This window comes from Rhamphochromis longiceps, linkage group LG5 (genome assembly GCF_057381845.1).
Source record: "Rhamphochromis longiceps isolate RC_006_pf linkage group LG5, R_longiceps_female_GT1.1, whole genome shotgun sequence".
Lineage (NCBI taxonomy): Eukaryota > Metazoa > Chordata > Actinopteri > Cichliformes > Cichlidae > Rhamphochromis > Rhamphochromis longiceps.
In genome coordinates, this window is record NC_140561.1 from 38,184,815 (window position 1) to 38,206,908 (window position 22,094).

At 41.7% G+C, this 22,094-nt stretch overlaps 2 protein-coding genes across 10 annotated transcripts; one reads left to right on the forward strand and one right to left on the reverse strand.

Moving 5' to 3' along the window:
• Nucleotides 1–272: 272 nt before the first annotated feature.
• tespa1 (thymocyte expressed, positive selection associated 1) lies at nt 273–13,440 on the reverse strand. Of its 5 annotated transcripts, none has more exons than XM_085407555.1 (12): nt 10,471–13,440; nt 9,433–9,615; nt 9,087–9,129; nt 8,140–8,180; nt 6,471–6,524; nt 4,701–4,740; nt 4,367–4,414; nt 4,164–4,259; nt 3,787–3,995; nt 2,486–3,654; nt 1,755–1,842; nt 273–457 (listed from the first exon to the last, which is right to left on the reverse strand). In XM_085407555.1, exons 2-12 carry the CDS (start codon nt 9,569–9,571, stop codon nt 366–368), a joined length of 2,019 nt encoding a protein of 672 aa, XP_085263681.1. In that variant the 5' UTR covers nt 9,572–9,615; nt 10,471–13,440; the 3' UTR covers nt 273–365. The 5 variants fall into 5 exon arrangements, with proteins under 5 accessions (XP_085263681.1, XP_085263682.1, XP_085263680.1 ...); XM_085407556.1 differs by lacking the exon at nt 10,471–13,440 and adding an exon at nt 10,324–10,462 and having other exon boundaries at nt 4,367–4,411; XM_085407554.1 differs by lacking the exon at nt 10,471–13,440 and adding an exon at nt 10,324–10,462.
• sp1 (sp1 transcription factor) lies at nt 13,421–21,978 on the forward strand. Of its 5 annotated transcripts, none has more exons than XM_085407553.1 (6): nt 13,421–13,446; nt 14,501–14,574; nt 16,227–17,622; nt 18,787–18,928; nt 19,155–19,345; nt 20,067–21,978. In XM_085407553.1, exons 2-6 carry the CDS (start codon nt 14,518–14,520, stop codon nt 20,378–20,380), a joined length of 2,100 nt encoding a protein of 699 aa, XP_085263679.1. In that variant the 5' UTR covers nt 13,421–13,446; nt 14,501–14,517; the 3' UTR covers nt 20,381–21,978. The 5 variants fall into 5 exon arrangements, with proteins under 5 accessions (XP_085263679.1, XP_085263675.1, XP_085263677.1 ...); XM_085407549.1 differs by lacking the exon at nt 13,421–13,446 and adding an exon at nt 13,737–13,887; XM_085407551.1 differs by lacking the exon at nt 13,421–13,446 and adding an exon at nt 13,876–13,942.
• The last annotated feature ends 116 nt before the right edge of the window (nt 21,979–22,094 follow it).

Sequence of the window (22,094 nt, forward strand, 5' to 3'; positions counted from 1 at the left end):
GGTGATGCTGACATTAAACTTGTGATGCTCCTCTGCTGTGATACAAAAACAATAAATGGAAGTAAAACGTTAGCTCCACAGGAATAATCTTTGAAATGCAGCCTTTCACCTGTATTATGACTAGATTGCCATTTAAATAAAAGATTTTCCACTGTCTACTTATTAAGAATACAATAATCTTTGTTAAATATGAGCACAATGGAAAAACTTAATACTTTGTTCAAAAATATTCTCACTGAAAAAAACCTTTAAAATCGTGACATGAGCAAGTCTTACAGTACGATGATTTTATTTTGATAGGAAGTCCTCGGCAGAGTTTCACAAACTCAGGCACTGCCGTACATGCTGTTTGCATGAGCTTTCTGTCATCTGCTGTGTCTGTCTGATGAGGGGCTGACTTCTTCGTCTGCGTAGCCGCTGCTGTCCGACTGCATACTGTCACCGCGGACCACTTCACCTATACGAGGGAGCAAACACAGATATGTTCTCCAAACTCTGGGAAGTGCAGCACAAGTGCAGCAGCACACTGACCTACATAGGCACAGAAACACACACCTGCAGAGCTACTTGTGTACACATCTGTCAAGCTCTCATGTGATGCTGAATTCATATTCATGCTCAAACATTCACACACCAGCCACTTTAGCAGGTACGACCAGTCATTAACACATTTATCTAATTGACTAATCACATGGCTGCAAGTCAGGCATGTTCATGTTCAGACATGATCAAGGTGACCTAGTGAAGTTCACACTGACAATCAGAATGGGCAAGAAAGGTGATTTAGATTAAGTGATATGAAGCGTGGCGTGGTTGTTGGTGCCAGATGGGCTGCTCTTTGCATTTCTAAGGTTTACAGAGAATGGTGCAAAAAAAGAGACAATAACCAGTGAGCAGCAATTATGTGGGTGAAAAATTCCTTGTGGATGTCAGAGGAGAATGGCCTTGCAGAAGAGCATCTCTGAACACACAACACATCGGACATTGAAGCATTGAACCTTCCTATGGTGTGGTCAGATTCTGATGTAAACAACATGAAAGCACGGATCCATCCTGCCTTGCATCAGTGGTTTAGACCTGTGGTGGTGTAATGGTGTGGGTGATACTTTCTTGGCACACTTTGGCCCCCTTAGTATGAACTAAGCATTGTTTGCTCCTGACAATCCTTTTATAACTCCAACGTACCCATCTACTGATGGCTGCTTCCACCACCACGTCACAAAGCTCAAATCACTGTGGGTTCGCTGTACTGAAATGACCTCCACACACACCCGATCTCAGTGCAACACAGCATTTTGGGATGTGCTTGAATGGGAGATTCCCATCACAGATGTGCGCAGTACTGTCATTTCAATATAGAAAGTCTGAGGCAGGCTTTCAGCACCTTACTGAATCTGTGAAGAATTACGGCAGTTCTCAAGACAAAAAGGGGTCCAACCCAGCACGAGTAGTGTATATTTTTATACCTGGGTTTGCCTGAATTACTCAGTTCCTCATTTGACCTCAACACAAGACCTCCAGTAAGCTCAAAGTTTATTCACATGTAGCTGAGCAGTGTTACATGGTAACACCCTTTGACTTCACACATTTTAACTGTTATAACTGTGTGCATCTTTTTTTTTTCTGTCAGCGAGTTTATGACCACTGCTAACTGCAAACAGCTATTTTAAAACTGTGACAAGTCAAATTCCCATAAACTGTGTTCACAAAATAAAAGTCAAGTTCCTCAAATGAGATGTGAGCACACAGGGTACCTTTGTATGGATGTTTTTTTGAAAATGGTGAGGTTGTAGTTCTTGGAGTTTCTGACTGTCCCAAGTCTTCCTCTCCTGCACTATGCACCTAAAAAGACAAGGGGAATGCCTGCTTAGTAACTGTTTAAAAATAATTTCATGAACAATTACACACAGCAAGAGCTGAAGAAGTCATTGCATCATAGATGTCTATCACTATACAGTGTTTGAAGCCAAATATAAGTGAATATAAGAGCCTCTTTTGTATCATTTGGTTAGGTTTTCAATACTTCTGATAAATAATATTGTTATTTGGCCTGTTTTTCTTTACATAACAAACAATAATCAATGATCAAAATCCTTTTGAAAGAGAAAAAATGTAAGCGCAAGACATATTCCTAATGCAGGCTGTATTCTGGGTCAAAGTGAGCAACACAAAACACCCACGTATTATGAATCATAAATGGTTCATCGCCAATACCAAACATTATCAGAGGAAAGAACATATGGAATATTTGAAGGTGAGATTGCTTTTGAGTAATAATTTGATCATTTTGTTATATCCATTTATACCATTTTCATCATGATGATTATGATGACTTGAGCCTGTTTGGAAAATGTTTACTGAATCAGTTTGTGACGTACTCAGTTTGCTTTTGTTTAATGAAAGTCAGCCAAGCATTGTTAAACTCTTTTCAAATGGTAGTGCTGAGATAACAAGCGACATGAAGCCTATTGTAAAACTACTGTACCTCTTCCAGCTCAAAGGAATTAACCTGCTGAAGGTTACTGGAGAGCTTGCCCAGGCTCTGATGCATCAGAGGATTCAGAAACTGTCCTTGCTTCTCTGAAGGAGACTTTTTCTCACCATAGAAACCATGCGAAGCATGACTAGAATCTGATGTTTTCGAAGAAGAGGATGGCACATCATCGCCTTCCCAGCCAGTCACAGTTATGCAGTAATGAGTGTAGCTACTACTGGGTTCCGAGACAGGAAGTGATCTAGATGCGTCCCCCCGCGTGGCCTCACCTGAAGAGGCAACATCGTCTGTGTGTGAATTCAGGTTAGACTTTGTCACGGAGGCTTGTAGACTGAATTTGTGTGATACAGAACAGGATTTATCTGTGCTTTCTCTCTCTGGGGGAGTCAAACTTTCCAGACTGTGTGTCCTTTGACTGCAAAAAGGTGCCCGGTGTACACTCTCGACTATCTGGGGGCAAATTAAATCGTATGTAACCTTGGCAACAGGCTTTAGTTCCGCTGTCCTTTTGTTAGTTTGTGTCAAACATGAGTCTGGCTCTGGCTGACATGAAAATGATTCAGAGTCGGTTTCTATGACAGTTTCTTCTGATAATGATGATGCTACAGATGTTCTTACACCCTGAGTCATGGAGTCATTTTCACCAGAGTCAACATCCTTTGGCTGTTTATTATCATCCCCCATCTCCGTTTCACAGGTTTTATTTCTGTCCTCGAGAATCTCCATGTCCGTCGTTGACTGTTGAGTTTCCAGCCCATTTTCACCGTCTGTGATCTGGTTAACATCCATAGCTGAATTATTGCTATTACATTCCTCCAAATCCAGCTTCTTGTTAACTCCACTCTTGTTTTTCCACACTATATCCACAACTTCTGGCAGGCTGGATCTTTTCCTGGGTGAAGGCTGTGGAGAGGTGGAGTCAGACCCCCGGGGAGAGCCCGTGTAGAGACACATCTTATTGACAGTGTCCTTCAGCCTCTCTACCGGAGAGCGTGGCTCACTTCGAATGCTGCTTCTGAACCGTTCGATCCTCTGCACAGAGGAAGAGAAGGTAAACTCCGGTGTGGACAGTTTCTGGAGAGGAGTGCGGGACACGTGGGAGTACAGGGAATAGAAAGCGTTGGCCATTGCTGTCAGCACTTGAACCTGTCTGAAACGACCTATGGGAATCAAGAGACTTATATAAATGGATATAATTTACCTTATCACAGATCAAATAATTATATACAGATTACAGCTACAGAAGTCAAAGCAAGCTAACCAACAGAAGAACTACAACTAGATAGTCTTACTAGCAAGAGAGAGGCTGGGGTCTTCTTCTCTTATCCGCCTTATTTGTGAATCCAAGAAGAGTCGGAAGTTGATGCCCTGAGCCTGAGAAGGAAAGGTAAAGAAACGAGGAGGGATGCGCACAGTAACCTGTGGCTCCTCACAGCCAAAACCCAGCTCATACAAAGTCTCCTCTGCATCCTCTGAACACAACTCGAGGACATCTGATATACTAGTGTGAGAAAAAGGAGAGAAAATGTTGTATTACAGCTAATGTAATCATCAAAGCATCAAAGATGCAACCACTATAGTGAATAATATGTTAGAAATGGTGTATACCATGTCATCTGAAAACCATTTTTGAAAATTTGGCGAATACTAAATCCTTTAAAAGACTTACGTTGATGTACTTTTCCAGGTTGAGGCAGAGAAGCAGCTAGAAGTTATGCTGTGGCCCAAGTTCATTGATGGCAAACATAGTCCTTGACGTGGGGTGCTGAACATAAGACGTGTCAGATGTTAGACTGCATCCAACCTGCATGTTAAAGCCTTTATTTGTGCGTGATCTGTTTATTCTGACGTGTGGAAGAGTTGGTCACTGACCTGGTGAGCCTGCTCTTTTGTCTGAAGGACGGCTGTCGCACCAAGCTTCTTGGTCACCACACAGTGAAACAAAATTATAAATAAATAACATTAGATCATTTATTTACGTTTCTCTAATACTGATTTTGTAAAATTATAAAGTCACATGATGGACAACAATCACACAGCAAGCTTTGTATATTACAAGTAAATTATTAAATGAGAAATGCCTTTAATATAGTGTAAAGATCACCTATGCTATATGCCTATGACTACCAGTTCTTTACCAAATATTTGTTGTTTTCCTGTTTTGCTGCTACTGCCATAACTACATGCTTATATGCTGACTACTCACCCAGGCTCAGGTTTAACATCTCCATCTTCTACCACAGAAGCTGAAACAAGGAAGGCATGTTAAAATAAATTTCAACACCTCTGGGTTCAACAGTTTCCCCAGGCACAATACCACAGGGTTGCTCAAGGAAGAAATTCACTTATCAGGAAAGACAAAACGCTACAGAGGATATAAAGTTGTAGATATATTTCTATGATGTGAGTAAATGTAGAAAATCCCCTTCGGCGCTACTCTTCCTTCATTTAATGCAATGCTTCCTGCAAAGGGACGATCAAGATCTCTAACAAGCAACAACACCAACCTGTCTCAAATTAATAACTTCTGTTAATTAATGGCTGTGTAAATGAAAACTGAGCTTTCTTTGTTTGACAGCTTAAACCTTTAATAACTTTGTACTTTGAACACTGTATGGTTTCAGTTTTATTTCAGTAAGAGACGTGGAAAATATGTGAGTTAGTTTTTGGTATTTTTGTTGAATTATCTGTTTAATATTAGAAGGAATTTTGTTAGGTACACAATTTCAGCTGCGTATTAACACAAGTTTCTTATCAGTCATTCGCATATAAGCAACTCAATAAATTTAGGCATGTGGACATGGTGAAAACAACCTGCTGAAGTTCAAACTGAGCAGAATGGGGATGATTTACGTGACTTTGAATGTAACATGGTTGTTGGGGCCGGACGAGCCTCCACAGTTACCATATCTCAATCCAATAATAGCAACTTTGGGTTTTAGTGAAACAGAAGATTTGTATCACAGATTTACAGCCGACAAATCTGTAGCAACTGTTGAAAAACTGCTGAAAAAATGGGCCAAAATATCTGAAGAATGTTTCAGACCTCTTGTTCAGTCTATGCAACAAGTCTTAAAACCTGTGACCTTTGCTTACAATCCACTAAGCTTATTGTTCCAGAGTCCGAATATCCGCTAGGTGGTTATTAATGTTGTTGCTTAACCCCTACAACAACAATCATATAACAGTTTTTTCATATATGATCTCCATGTGATCCATAAGAATCTGTATATGTGTAAAGTTGTATTTTTTTTTTAATAAGTGTGCCCATTCATGACATAACATAAGAGTTATAAACAAAATATCTTTCAAGCTTTCTCAAAAAACATCCTCATGGCACTGCACAACACTGGGTGTGTCACTGACATATAAACTGCTCAGTCTAATTTGAACATAAACAGAGATTTAAAAACATCAGGATGCACAGTCAAGTTTCCTATAGTAATATAGTCTGCTCTATTATTAGTCTTTTACAAGGGTAAGCAACTATTACGTCATTTGTACAGAGAACACATGAAGGTTAGTTTAAGGGCTTGACTAATCTTCAGATGAATATGAGAAAAGTAGTGGTTATGGCTACGTCTTCAGGAAATTAATGCAAAACTATTCTCAAGAAATATCTGGGGTTGTCATTATCTGCAGTTTCCTTTTTCCTTTAACAGGAATTAATATGTTAGATGCAGTCACGTGAAGACAAACACTCAGTCTGATTTAGAAGAGTTAGCAGAGAGAGCAAGGGGCAGGACCTTTGACATCTCCAGTCAATCAATGTGAATTATCCAGAAACACTCCTTTGCTATTCTCACACTGACTCAGTGGCACATCGCACACTCTTTGTACTAGGGAGCTGACACAGAGAGCTAACCCCAGGCAAAAATCTATGTAATTCCTAAAATTCCTTTAGGATAACACTAAGTATGCATGCAGTCATGTATATTTGTCTTCCCATGCATGAACATATACAGCGTATGCTTACCATCTGCTCCAAGACCCAGGTCATCAGCAAAGTTACCGGCTTGGAGCACAGACTCTGAAGACAAGAAAGTCACAGACATGAATAATTACATGAGAAATACTTTTAAAATAAATTTTAAAAATGTAATGTAGACTTCCTCCATGTACATTATTATGAATGTAGCAAATATGAGAAACCTGTATTTTACCTCACCATTTCGTTTTCGTGCAAATTAAAACTTAAAATCGCCTACTGCATCTCCAAAGGAGTAACAAATTCTACTTTTTACTCCACCACAATCTTTTGACAGCTTTAGTTCCTTATCGTACTATGACACACAAAACATCCGTCTATTTGTTGTCCTGCAAACATGTACGTAAATAGGAGCTGAGCAACCAAAGTTGACACACAGGTTTATCTTTGGCCTCTGAAGGTTCTTATCTGTATCAGCTATAATGACATCATCAGGTTGCCTACCATCTATCTAACAACAGGCTAAAATCTCAGAACAAACAATGCTGTTGCGTGTAATAGTTAAACATAATAAACTCCTTGAGGTTCGGTGATTCATTTGAATGAAAAACAGCTCAAATTAGGAACACTGACAACATGTCTGTGCAGGTTCTCAGTCATCCAGGTCATCGTAGTCTAAGGAGCTTGAAAAGAAAAGCGTCTGGACTTCTGTAAGTTGCTTGAAGACGTTTCACCTCTCATCCAAGAAGCTTCTTCAGTTCTAAGGTCAAATGGTGGAGAGTCCCAGATTTAAACCCAGTGGAAGTTTCCCCCCAAAGAGGGACAAAGGACCCCCTGATGATCCTCTACTACTACTACTAATCACATGAGCCAAGGTGTGAAAACGGATGTGGGTCACAATCAGCCAGGGTTTCGGGTGAGCTCATTGTGAAACCTCCCCCCAACCTATCATGTGATTTCCTGAGGTCAGATGGCCAATGTGGAGAGATTTGAGAGAGACCAAACAGCCACTTCACAAGCGCATGGCACAACATAGAAGAGCCACCTCCACGGGACAAGACTCAGCAGTCCATCTGCATCTAAAGGACAAAGGTCACTCTTTCGAGGATGCCAATGTTCACACGAGAGGACAGATGGTTTGAAAGAGGAGTGAAAGAAGCCATTTATGTCCACTGCGAGCGACCATCTTTGAACAGAGGCGGTGGTTTACGACACCAACTCTCTGCCATCTATAATCAAGTTTTGAGATCCCTTCCCAGACGCCTTAACGCCCACTCACATCCTGGGCCATCTGACCTCAGGAATTCGCATGATAAGGTGGAACCAGGTTTCACAATGAGCTCACCCGAAACCCTGGCTGATTGTGACCTGCACCTGTTTTCACACCTTGGGTCATGTGATTAGGTGGAGGATCATCAGGGGGTCCTTTGTCCCTCTTTGGGGGGAAACTCCCACTGGGTTTAAATCTGGGACTCTCCACCTTTTGACCTTAGAACTGAAGAAGCTTCTCGGATGAGAGGTGAAACGTCTTCAAGCAACTTAAAGAAGTCCAGACGCTTTTCTTTTCAAGCTCCTTAGAACACTGACAACAGAAACATTTGATAACATAACATCAGAATCTGAAACCCTGATAAAAGTATCAGTATGCAGTATTATGAAAAGTAATACTGCATGCCAATATATTTTAAAGCTGAGGTTTGTTTCAGCTCCTACTCACCAAAACTCAGCTGACCGCTGTTCTCTGAGCAGGCATCTGACCTGTAAAATATTCCAATATTTAAAACATGAACACACCCACTGTGAGATCCAATCAGTGTCATGCTTTTATCAAACGAGTGATTAAGTTTGCATAGATAGCTTCATCTGCAGCACGATACTGCCAGAGCTCGTGAGAGCTGCTTCTTAATCAACTTACTGTTGGAATCTGTCAGCTTCCTCTTGTAGGTGTAATAACTCCTTCAAACTAGCCTGGTTACGCTCTCCTATTTCTTTTACTGTACTCTTTTCTGGTGTTACAGGCCATTTCAGTGAAAACGCAGACTATGCAAACTCATTGACCACTAAATGCAACTTCCTTCTTGATAACTGACATAATGTGAACTAATCTGTCTGTGTTCCTTGCAGCAGTTTGATGGGAAAAAAAAGGAAATGATTATTTCCTCCTAGTTATATCATTTTCCCTCTTCTATAAGGAAATATTACAAAGAGTGAAGCAGCAGAAGTTAATTGTGAGGTTTAGTTTGTATGTGATGAAAAATTCTTACGTCTGAAGACATCTATATGTTGATACTCTGGCCACATATTTTAATCATACTCAGTAACAGGTACCTTCTGTGACACTTAACACTGGTTGATCTTCTGCAAACAAGTGTTCCCAAGACAGCAGAAGGTCAGTTCGGAGCACTGGTTTTATAGTTTAAAGTTCATTGTAAAATTATTTTTTTCCAATGGAACAATAATAAGTCATCATCAAAGTTGACTTTGGTGAAAAACAATACTGCGGCTGCCTTGCTGCAGCGTCTTCCTGGAACACCTGACTTCAGAGAGTTTCCACTTGCTACGCGCTGCTCTTTGTTAACCAGTTTCCAGTGACTTACAACTTGTCCTTTAGTGCTCAAAATATCATCTTACAAGAAAAACAAGCAGTAAAACAAGTTGACTTACCCACAGCTGAGAAGCCAGTTCTCAATCTTTCCTGCAAGGCATCCTGTGGAAATCGCACTTAAGATTATGACTGATCCCCACTGAAGGAACACATGCATTGTGCTATTATTAACTGACACTTAGCCGCTTGTTGTCATGTATATCCTGTTATAAACTCGTGTTATTTTTGCTATTGGTCACAACAAATATATTTTTTAACCCACTATTTATTCTTTACCCAATAAACAGGGTATCCAGCTACTTAGGTATCTTCAAGTTCAGCTGGTCACTTGATGTATGCTGAAGATAGTTAATAATAAACCACCATGGAGGACGATCCCTCCCACGTTCCAGAATCTGCTCTTACCATCAGAGAACACATCATCGTCCGCTATGGAGGCAGATGGGAACGGGCACAGAGGCCCTTCCGGGTCTTCCAAAGTGACCCGCTGACGGCTGCTGTTGATCCATGCTCGCCGCCTCACTGTGGAGGACGAGCTCTCCATCGCTTCAGTTCACAGGACAGCCGGGGGACATGGCTCTGTCAAAGCTGCCAAGGTGCAACAAAAGAGCCGGGGATGAAATGTTGAAGCAGCAACACAGTGTTAGGCTTTAATGTTTACTTTAGGAGAATGAACACCTCTTTACTCTAAAGTCAACTGTATTCAGGATTTTCAGTGATATTTCCCTTCTCATTAAAATTGAGCCATTTTTGCATAGGGATATTAACAGCCGCTTCCTTATCAGTAGTGTTTCTAAGACATCTGTGCATAGATTATACTTGATATTGCAGTAAAAATGAGGTGGCTACACGCAAATCAATCTAGCTATGACATTAAGTTCAGAGACTATACTGCTTAAGGCTCATCAAAGTCAGACAAACAGTTCAGGTGAAATATTGTACCTCCAGGACAGCTGGAGACAAGATAACAGACACAATATAAAACATGTATAGATAAATATTCATTAAGAATTGGTATGTTATGGTTAAATGTTCATGAAGTGAATTTAGCAGTGCGAACCACATATAAACACAGATAATAGAAAATGATATAAGGTCGCTTCTAGTTGCCTTCAGTATGACTGACTAACAGTTCAGTCTAAATCCCTTCAAAGTAAAAGCAGTTATTATTAATTAAAGGTCGTAATTTACTTTAATGTGTAAGGGAAACCAAGTGTAGTTTAGATAAATTTATCGATGAGATGTAAACCATTAAATATATATGATTATACTAATTAAGAATAATTATTTACTTACTTAATAATACAGCTTACAGGAGCCGTATGTTGGATGTGTGTTCTCGATAATGAGACGGAGTAAGATTTTCTCCATTCAGCTACAGCGAAGCGTCTACATGCTGCCTTAAGAGCTCAATCAATGCTGACAACCGAAAAGCAGCCTTACCTTCATCGGCTCGGGTTTCAGTTCTGTATCAGAGGCGTTCTTTGTCTCGTTTCCTGTATGTGGCGACTTAAATACGAGACACTTCATCTGCAATCTTTACAAAACACTTAAAACTGCATCCAGCAGGCTCCCGTTTATCAACGACCGCTCGACGATTCTGGTGATTTCCTTTCGAAAGCAGTCAGTTATAAGTCGGGCTGAATATGCGCGGATCTTGGCGGTGAAGCGGTTTGAGAAGCCTTTGTAGGAAGTAACTTTGCATCTCGTCTGAAATACAAAAGTTTTATCAGCGTGGGATGCAGCTGCTGCACATCCTGCAGAAACAAAAACACAGACAGGTCTGTGGAAATGTCAGAGGCAAAGCTGATGCGACACGAGTGATTTGAATGCAAATCATATGACAGGCAAATAGTGCTTGTTTTTTTTGCACCTCTCCTTTGATATTTGAATTTTACAAAACAAATCAATATTATTTTTGCGTCCAGTGGCCCACAATCATTTTCTTCAGTCGTTTTATTGCGAGGTGTGTAGTTGTTCTCAATGCAGCTGGGAAACTACTTAAAAAGAGCAATGAGTCGCTGAAAATCATAAATAGAAAAAGAAAAAGCAGATTTGCTCTATCTTAGTGTACCATGAAGACACCAAAAAAGTGTAGCCTTGCTAATGCCATGGGAGTACAGAGGCCATTTGTAGCCATCACCCATCCCAGTGCAGTGTGCCACTTAATGCCAGTTTGACATTTTAGCATAATTTTTTGCACTGACTAACACATGTGATGTATCCTCTAAATTTGACTATAGTGACAATCTCTAACTATAGGGCCCATCCTCCTGAAGGGTCTGATTCATCTAATCATTATGCCCAGGTCTTCTACCAGAGGCCTGGGAGTCTGAAGGTCCTGCACATTATGTTGGGTACTCTGGGACTGCACTCCTCTGGACAGAGATGCTCATATATATATTAGAAGGAGCTGACATCAGAAATCCTACCAGCGGCTAGAAAAAGATGACTTACAGGACAGCACAGAGGCTCTGATCATGGCAGCACATGAACAGGCCCTAAGCACCATAAAGGACAGGACTCTACCACAGCTGACAGAACCCAAACTGCCGACTGTGCAACGGCGCCCCAGAGACTATCCAACACATAGTAACAGGATGCAAGACACAAGCTTGGACTGCATACCCTGAGAGATACAACCAAGTGGCTGGGATAGTGTACAGGAACATCTGTGTTGCATATGGATTACAAGAACAGCAAGGTCCTAATGTCCTGTGAGACTTCTGAGTTCCAGACTGACAAGCAGCTGCGGGTCAACCAACCAGACATAGTGATGACTGTGGTAATACCAGTAGACAGCAACATTGGGAAGGAGCACGAGGAGACAGAGAACTACCAGAAGCTGAAGGAACAACTGGAGCAGATGTGGAGGAATAGCCCAAAGTAATCGTGGTGGTAAGAGGAGCTGTAAGAAGCTGTAACCCTGCAGATTCCTCGCACAACATCAGAGGTCTCTTGTCAGAAGAGGGCAGTCCTGGGATTTAGAGTATTCAGAAATCAGGACTATCCATGCAGTAAAGTACAAAAAATGTGAAAATAAGCGTCATTTAATGAAACCAGTAAAGATACGAATGAGTTGAACTCAGTTCTGCCCAGTATTTATTTAATTTTATTATAACCTTAAAATGAATTGCCCACCCCTGATTTAGGCTATTTATTAATCAACATTTGTCACCTGATTAATAAATAACATTTTTTATTTGATTATTCTTACTTTTTAATAATCACCTACAGGTAAAAAGCTGTAAAAGTCATGTTTTAAATAAATGTTAACATTTTCCACTATGATGCATATCTAGTATTTTCCTTTAAATATTCACAAAAAATCACTTAATGTAGAAACTGTTAATTTAAAAAAACAAACTGTGCCATTGAAACGCAGGAGCAATGGTTTCTGAAAATAACTGTGGGTCCACATTTACAAGTTTTTCAGATATTTTGCATGTAGGCTGTAGTTTTATTTATCTGTTGTAAGGACAGTACTGTATTTTATGAAATGCTGTAGTGATGTTACTTTCTGGGCTAATACTGGACAAAAAGCTGATGTTATGATTGTCTGCATAGTAAAGTATATGATGAAAAGCCTCTCTTTAACGGTATCGTATCACTCCATTTATTTCCAGACTACATGAATGCTTCAGTTAGTGCTGCTAGATCAGTTCAGAGTGTGGTGGTGTCATGCATGCATCAATGTGTGTCGGTAGAAGTATTCATATCTGCGTCTAATTGAAGAAGTGTCAGCGATGGAGTTCACACAGAGGTGGGTGGCTGCAGGACTGGCCTGGGGATGGGCTCCACCCTCTCTCTCCTGTTTACACGGGCACATGTGCTGCCGTATTGACAGCCCCCTCACGAATCCTAATAATACAAGCCCTCCCACAGGCGAGCCATTTTCTCCTCCCCGCGCGGTTCATAGCCAGTGTGTGCGTGTGATGGGGAAATCTTCACCGCCACCCTGGCCAACTCCTCCCGCCTCCTTGCCGTTTCCCGACCCACCGGGCGCCACCAGGGAGTGGCCAGTGGCCACGGAGGCAAGACTTAAATACCCATGCGGCCTTCCTCCTTTCCCACCTCCGTTTTCAAACCAATACACGAGCCTTAATGTCTCAGATGGACAACACAGGCTCAAGTATCTGACCGAATAAAGGCGATCGCCCATATTCCGAGAACTGTTTACTCATGGCGTCTTTTAAGCGGAAAAAGATAACCAAACGTCAATCATACTCAGGGGTACAACCTACAGTGCTTGGTTCCGCCCAGTCTTCTGCCTCTAGCCCAATTACATTGTCCGACTGATACTCGTTGGCAGAAACGCCCTTCTCCATTGGAGAAAAGAAGCGATTGCTCAAAAGAGGCTCTTAAAAGGGTGTGCTTCTTTTATTCATGGGAACAGTGCGATAGTGCAGCGAACAGGGGGTGAGTTTAATTTTTAATATGGCAAAACGCCCATTGTTGAATATATGGTTACCTATTTCGACTGGGAGATTTTTCCACTCGTATTCTTGTATTTTTGATATTAGATAAATACTTTCTACCGAAGAATATTGTACTAAGAACTAAAAGGGATAATAATTAGGTCATAGATGTTTGAATTAAACGTAACTGGAATTGGACTTGAGCTGTATAGGGGAGCTACTTTCATTTAATGACTTCCTCGTCAATACTTTCTCCGATAAGCCTGTTAAAAACCTATACCGCGTGTTCTCCCCGACGTGGGTAGGCTGCCGCGTTCATAAATCGAACGCACCCACTGTTCTCCTTCAAAGAAGGGGGGGCGTCAAGTTAGTGTGAAGTTGTGAAAAGTTGTCAAGCAGAAAAAAGAGCAGCGAAACTCCTCCCGTCTTCAAATTATGAGCAGTAAGTGAACTTTTTAAACTCACTGGCATGTTGTGGACGAACCGATAACTGAACAGTAAGGAGTAGAGTGGAAGTACGTTGTTTTCAATGTGTTCCGTGTCGTAAATGTGGCGTGTGCCAATAACGAAATGCCGAGTTGTTTTTTTTAAAAAAAGTGACCAACTAAGGTTACAAACCCGCTAATTTTTAAATACACGGCTAACAACAATTAACCAACTGGTCACTTGTAACTTTACGTTTGGACTTAAATTAATAGGTAAGCAGATAGTGTCACTTAACTCCGTGCAACTGATGTGAGCTCACAGCTAGTTGTACTTACAGCGGTGGCTGAAAACATTTCGTTCACTTCAGCTCACACTTTACTTGTGAGTTCACGTTAGCTTAGCATGTAGCTGGCCCTGTGAGCACTTAGATTTTCTTGCACTTCTTGTCTGAATCGCCCCACAGCGGCCCCGAAAAACACCCTTTTTATTGTGTGTTCGTGGCCTGTGCTGTTCCGTGTGTTCCGTCCTTTTTATTACACGCAGTAGTAAGTTTCGATGTGTGATGTTTTTTTTTTTTCTTGTGAAGTGCTTTAAGGAGATGTACTCTTACAAAAACTCTTCTTCCGCAGATCAGCAGCAGGGTGAAATGGCCGCTGTGGAGAGCGGTGGAGGCTTCAGTCAAAAGCGAAACACAAATTCACAAGTAGGTTACGGGACACATCCACTGGAGATACTGCCAGACTGAACTCATGTGCACTTCCCATCTGTTTGATCGCTTCTATGGCTCGTTTGTGTCGGGGTCTGTGAGGGTTGTTGATTTTCTCCCCAGAGCACATGTTACCGGGGTGGGGAATGGGCAGGTAAAAGTCGCCCACACGGGGTGTTCCCGTTAAACCCCGGCACTTCGTGTGTATTTCGCTCGGCCCATTTGGCTGGCCTTGGAGGGGGTGGCTAGCGGAGTGAGTCAGTTTATAGGGCAAACTAAAAGTGTGGGAGGGAGATGGGTGGGTTTGGGGGGAGGGGAAGCCAAGCCCGCCGCAACTCCACAAAAATGTGGTCCCTCCCATACCCCCTGCCCACACCCCCTCACTTTGATGCCCACTCCCCTGGAAAGGGCAAGAAAGTGGGTTAATTTTATTAATGAAGTTCTTGTTAGTAGTGGAGTGTGTATTTCTGACATCCAGAAAAGAGGTCCCTCTTCTTCTTTTTAATTAATCTACCACATCACTTGCATTTTTTTAAATCAGAAAATTAATTTGGAAAATAATTTTAATAGACATTTTAAACCATTTAATCTTGTATCGTAAATGCTCTGAATCATGTGCAAGGAAGGAAAAAATAAACTCTAAAAATTCACTCTGTAATTTGTAATTTTCTGATTCAAAGTGAGTTGGACAAAGTGGGACAATATTTACATTTTACTGTGTTACTGGGCTTTCCAAACCAGGCTACACTTCCTCTTGTTTAGGGGATGCCACAGCGAAATATCCACCACCATCTCAGCCCATCTCTAACATCCTCATCCTCTACCAACCCTCTGTATGTCCTCCTTCACTAAATCTCTGTGGTCTTCCTCTTTTCCTCCTGCCTGGCAGCTCAGTCTTCAGCATCCTTTTCCAATATATCAATTTTTCCTCATCTGTGCATGTCCACCATCTTGGGCTCGCCTCTGTAACATTCTCTCTCACTCCACCTGACTTTTCCCCCAATATTATTTCTAAACCCATCCCTACTGGTCACGCCCAATGAAACTTGAAAGCAGCGTGCATACTAGAAGTGATTCACAGTGTCCGGATGACTAGAAACCACAGAAAGTGGATGATATTCCACGGGTTCAGGTGACTATGAGCGAAATAACCGCAAGCAATAGGAAGTGGGTGGGACCTGAGGTAACCCACGGACAAGACTACAAGTGAAAGTGAAGAATGCAACTGATTGGCACATGACCTGATGGTAAATGCGTTAGAGAGTTACCTAGGCAACAGAAGCGTGGAATGTCCACAAGTGACCAGCCGTCCGCTTTAAAGCAGCGACAAGCGATTGACTTCCAGTGTGTATGCAGCTCTGCCACGTCCAGTCCCATCTTCTGCCTTTGAGTTAGCGGCACCATCTTCACTCTTGCTGTCACAAACCACCCCAGACACTCATCTCCACCTGCTCCCCTGCCTGCACTCTCTTCTTCACCTAAACTTTATTATGTATTCTTTCAATCACATGCAAGTATCCAGCTTTACTTGAACATCCTGATATTTTGGCAGCTGTTACTTTTTTTTTTTTTTTTTTTTTTTTGTAACTCTACATTGCATTTCTTATATTTCTACTTTCTAAGTACTCCTTCATTTATTCTTTTTCCAGGACTCACAGCAGCCGTCACCACTCGCCTTGTTGGCAGCCACATGCAGTCGCATTGACACCCCAGGAGAGAACGATTCCCCTGCCGACCAGCACCAACAGAATCAGCAGCAACAACTGGACCTAAACCAGGCTGTTTTTACCTCCAGTGCCAACAGCTGGCAGGTAAACCCTCTCAGTGTTCAAGCATCCTCAGGCTCCAACACAGTCACCACAGATTCCTCAGGAGTGATGTCAGGAGGAGACCTCAACAAGAACAGGCAGGTGCTGTCGCCAGCTGTAAGCTCTCAGGGTCAGCAGCAGCAACAACAGCCCTTTGTAGTTGCTCAGGCGCCGTCAATGCAGGGTCAGCAGGTCCTTACCACTATATCAGGTATGATGCCTAACATCCAGTACCAGGTCATTCCACAGTTTCAGACAGTGGATGGCCAGACGCTGCATTTTACACATGCTCAGCAGGAGTCTGCTGTGCCTGCCGCAGCAGGACCAGGCCAGCAGTTTCAGATAGTGTCTTCTCCCAATGGCCAACAGATCATAACTGCGAGTAACAGAGCCGGTGCAGCAGGAAACATCATAACCATGCCCAGTCTCATTCAGGGAGCCATACCCATACAAAACATAAGTTTAGGCAATGGTTTGTTACAAAACCAGCCCCAGTTCTTGGCAAATATGCCTGTGTCTCTAAATGGAAACATCACTTTGTTACCCGTCACTGCTGGTGCTGCAGGGGGGGATACCAATGGTGGAGGAGAAGCAGTGGGAAACCAGCTCATGCAGCAGCAGCAACAACAGCCAGTGTCTTCCAACAGCGAGTCCGGCTACATGACCAGTGCTTCCACTGTCACTACACAGACGACCTCTTCTTATGGAGTTACCCAAAAGCAGAACAGCAATGGAGCTGTGACAGGGACTTTTCAGCAAAACATGGCCTCTTCTCTGGGTATCCCAATACAGCCAGACAACAGAGACAGGGTGCAGCCACAGCAAATCCTCATCCAGCCTCAGCAGGTTATCCAAGGTGGAGCGCAACTCCAAACCATCCAGGCCGGTACTGTTGCAGCCACAGGCGGTCAAGTGTTTACTCCAACACTCAGCCAGGAAGGGCTTCAAAATCTTCAAATCATGCCAAACACAGGGGCTATCCTGCTGCGCACCGTCGCCCCCAACGGCCAAGTGACCTGGCAGACCATTCAGATCCAGAATCCGACGGGAGCGCAGATCACACTGGCACCCGTGCAGTCCCTTCCCCAGCTCGGCCAGGCTCAGGGAACAGCTACAGCTGGAGGAGTACCCGTCAACACCGTGCAGATCCCAGGGATCCAGACCATAAATCTTAACAGCCTCGGGGGGTCCGGGCTGCAGATGCACCAGCTGCCCATCACCATCGCCAGCACAGCAGGTCAGCCAGTGGCCTGATTTTCATTAACTGTTAATATTCAGCGTTAAAATGCATGCATAATATTTTCATCTATTATAACATGCAGGTTACTATATCAGCAGTTGGTGTGTTTAAGACCTGTTGATCTGACTTTCATTCGTATTAGATGCTTTTCTTTGGACCATTTAGTTTTCATAAATAATTTTAGATTCTATCTAAACACAAACAACTTTTTGTGTTTGTTAGAATTTCCGTTTAATTGGTAGTTAAAGAACTTGGTGTACATGGTAATTGTAAAGTATGTGACTTGCAGTTGGGTTTAGTAAACAATGGTTACCCTGGAAGATTAGATTTACTTTCTGTTTTTCTTTCCCTCTTTATCTTGTATCTTTGGATTGATTCCTTCACCTCTTACCTACGTAGTGAATTATACTGGTTGAACCAGTCTGGCTTGTTCAGTGCTTTTCTGACCTCGTTAGGCCACTTCACATGTTTGTGTTCCTGTTAAAGCTTTTGTTTCCCCTCTGACCCTACGTACCTCCACGTGCTGGTCCCATTACATGCAATTGTGGGTCAGCCACGACTTCTCTGTTATAGCAAGGGTGTAACTGCACCCCTCCCTTCTTTTTTTCTTTTTACCCTTTTTTTTTTTCCAAGTTTGGCCACTGGCAGCTCCTCCCAGTATGTCTGCATGTTTGTTGGGCTAGATGTTATCAAATTCCCCTGTTTGTAAAGAATCGCTGAGTCTGTTAACAGTGTTGTGAAATCGTATGCCTCCCAGCAGTTACATTTGCAGCAGGCTTTGTTTAGACTTGTTTTAGTTAATGGCTCATTTTTCTACATTTTACTCTGTCATTAAAGTTACTTAAGCATAATGGATAAAGACCAGATGACTAAAGTTGTCATTGTTACTGAAAATGTAGCTTATTTAGAAAAAAAGTTGTACTAACATTGGATTAGTACTGTTTGTTTTGGTTTTATGCCAATAAGGAGCTATGAGAAGAAAGCGCATAGCTCTTCAACCCTATGGTTTTTGGATCAGAAATTATAGAGCTGTATTTTAGATCTCTAACATGTAAAAATTTAACTGGTTTAAGCTTTTAGAGCAGCAGCTGTTTAATGAAGCACTAGACAAACTTTGTATGTTATGTCAGACTTTAGCATTTTTCTTTTCCGTTGCTACAGGAGAGCAGCCGTTACAGACGGGTGGAGAAAGTTTGGATGAAAATACAGCTATGGATGAAGAGGATATAAGCCCACCACCTCAAGGGCGACGTAACCGTAGAGAAGCATGTACCTGCCCCTTCTGCAAGGATGGAGAAGGACGGTATGTTACAGAGCCCTGTTATGGCAGTCTTCCTGTCTAAATGTTATTTTCCTTTTTACATGTATTTATTCAACAATCAGTCGTTGTTGTTAGCTATAAAACTGAACTACAAAAAAAAGTTGAAGCAAACTTGTTTTTTCACAATCTTTTAAACAGAGACCTATTTGAATATCACTTGTTTTTAATTTCTCTCACGCTCATGATTTGTGGTTATTGCATCAAGCAGTGATCCGACTAAAAAGAAGCAGCACATATGTCACATCACTGGCTGCGGGAAGATCTACGGCAAGACATCCCACCTCAGAGCCCACCTTCGCTGGCACACGGGAGAGCGTCCCTTTGTCTGTAACTGGTCTTACTGCGGCAAACGATTTACCCGTTCAGATGAGCTTCAGCGCCATAAGAGGACACACACAGGTATAAGTGATGACTTAGTTTTATTGTATAAGTTTAACTGGCGTATTTTAGTTTCAGGCCCTGTTATTGTGCGGAGTCACTTGTCATGGCTTGCAGGGATGACTGAGTTGAACTGAGCCAACATTGTTTTATTATTAACAGCCCTCTTTTCCCAAATGTGTCTGCTGTGGGGAAAGTTCACTTTTATTCTTTAATGCGAAAACAGTGAAGATCAGAGGAATTCAGTGCAGCCTTTAACTATTCTAGACATTGACTGAAAATGCACGTGAGTGCAGATATCCAACATTGATGCTAGAATACGGCAGGTGTAACAGTCGTGCCCCAAGGTGGCCTATCTCACAAAATGTGCTACAAGTTGGAAAATGTCCCAGAGTTCACTGTGTGAAAACCGAATAAGCCAATGTGTGATAGGTGTTTGCCACATTAAATGGGGTGTAATTTTACAGTGTACGCCAGCACCAGCATGCTTGATTGAATAGGTCAGTGTTTACCAGCATCAGTACAGGAGCACAGAGATTCCCAGAACACAGATAGTAACAGGTAGAAAAAGTTGAGATGTTTCTGGTTTAAACTTCTTTTTATTAAGAAGTGTAAATGGTTGCTCACACAGACTGACTCCAATGGGTCAACTATTACCATATCTCAAATGGATCATTGACTGTGCAGCAAAAAGTCTGATATTATCACATGCATTTATTTATTTTTGTTTACCTTTCTTCAGGTGAGAAAAAGTTTGCGTGCACAGAATGTCCCAAACGCTTCATGCGCAGCGACCACCTCTCAAAGCACGTCAAGACCCATATGAACAAGAAACCGCCAACTGTTACCAGCAGCAACGCCGCCACCACAGTCTCACCTGACGCTGCTTCGCCTGCAGCAGGAACAGAAGCCGGCACCGGAGCGGTTTCAGCAAATGACCAGCACACCATCGTTACCATGGAAACCTTATCTGCAGAGAGCTTGGCTCGATTAGCCAGCAGTGGTATTAACATGATGCAGGTGGACTTTCACCAAATAAATGGCAATAGTTTCTAAATTGGTGGAGTAAAGTGGCCTTGGTGGATATTGTATTTGGACATTTGGGGCTTTAAAAAGGGCACCTTACTGCAGATGCAGAAGCTTTTAGAGGCTTCAGGCAGGAGAGGTGGTGACAGATGCAATGCAACAGACACTATAAATTTTGAGGACTGAGGGAGAAATATGTTTCCATCTCGTATTTGAGACCTTGGGCATTGAAGGCTCAGTTGGATTAAAATGTTAGACTAGAAAAATCACCATTTGATTTCCTTAAAATGGGAATGGCATTACACTAACATTTATCACACGTAAAGAACGGTCTTACTTGATAGTGGGATTGCAATTAAACACATAAGTCACCACACTTCATGTTGAATTTGTAGCTTATATTACGCTCTCTTTAATCTTATCTCTTCTTTAGCAAAGGGATAAATTCAGCCAGCCCCCCCATTGTTTGTTTTTGTTTGTTTGTTTGTTTTTTGTTTCTGAAGCTCTGTGCTTTGCCATTTTGCCATCCCTCCTCTCATAGATGCTTCCTTTCCCATCAGACTGGGCTCCTGTCTCACACATGCACCTCAGGCTAACTGACCACACATAAGATGAAAACAATCTTTAGCAGAACATATTCAGTTCTCAGATTGCAGTGCTGGGAGAACTGGATGTGTTCATAAACAGCAATCTGATTGCCACGGGAATAATATTTAAATGATAGGAGGTGGACCAGGACATGTACACATGACATCAGAGCCAGAAGCACTAATCAGTGCAGTGTAAGGATGTAGCTATCAGAGCACTGAGAGTAGCCCCAGCACACTTAAGCCATCATGCTTTGATATCTGTCATTAAAAAGCATTTTTTATGTAAATATGTATTTGGTTGTGTAAATGCTGCAGAAATTCTTAGTATAAGCAGGATTATCTTTCATGATTGCCTTTCAGATTTCTAAACCTTTCATGCACAATCAAGTTTAATATTGTTACTCCTACATTTATAAATGTATATGTAGATTAAATGTGTAAACCTCAGCCTTTCTGTCATAGAATAATGGATTCCATACAGTCCAGATCTTCCAGTACTTTTTCTTCCTGTGGTACTCTTCTTCCTCAACACTTTTTCTTGCATTCAGTTCAGTTTCTTTCTTTGGGTTAACTATTGTTTCATCATATCTGCTCAGAGTGATGGATTTTATAATAATTTCCAGACAGCGTAAATATGTAAGCTCAAAACCAAAGGTTCATACTCATTTTATAAACAAAACTTAAAAAAAAAAAAGTCTTTGGTCCATAAACTTTCTAATAATTTTTCTATTATAATGCACATGCTAAAGTTGTAACTGGAAAAAGTCCAGCTTGAGGCAAACCTTGAATTATTTTCCCTTTGTCCAAATAAGATGAAAAATGTACCAAGTCTTGTCATGAACAGTTGTGCTTCCCTTAACTATTGAAATGTTTTGTTTCTGCTTTGAGAAACAACATTTAAAAATTCTTTGCAACTCGAGATTAAGTCAATTGGGCAACAAGTGCTCTTATTTTTTGGCTCATTTTAAACAAGGGATTTTATATTGTTTGTATACAACTACTGCAAATGCCAACAGCTGGATTAAAATAATAAATATACTTTGTCTCATTTCTTTGTATCAGTCCAACACACGCACATACATGCAGTTTGTCGAAAACATTTCAAATTATGACTTAAATTTCACTTGGACATAAAGAATTACTGGACAAAAATT

What these genes read in the sequence shown, in the direction of transcription:
- tespa1 (XM_085407555.1), bottom strand. Translation starts at nt 9,571, where the DNA reads ATGGAGAGCTCGTCCTCCACAGTGAGGCGGCGAGCATGGATCAACAGC. An exon ending in AACTGGCTTCTCAGCTGTGG is followed by an intron (nt 8,181 to 9,086) that starts GTAAGTCAACTT and finishes AATATTTTACAG; the next exon opens with GTCAGATGCCTGCTCAGAGA. An exon ending in ATTCCTTTGAGCTGGAAGAG is followed by an intron (nt 1,843 to 2,485) that starts GTACAGTAGTTT and finishes TTGTCTTTTTAG; the next exon opens with GTGCATAGTGCAGGAGAGGA.
- sp1 (XM_085407549.1), top strand. An exon ending in CACCATCGCCAGCACAGCAG is followed by an intron (nt 17,623 to 18,786) that starts GTCAGCCAGTGG and finishes CCGTTGCTACAG; the next exon opens with GAGAGCAGCCGTTACAGACG. An exon ending in TGCAAGGATGGAGAAGGACG is followed by an intron (nt 18,929 to 19,154) that starts GTATGTTACAGA and finishes TGCATCAAGCAG; the next exon opens with TGATCCGACTAAAAAGAAGC.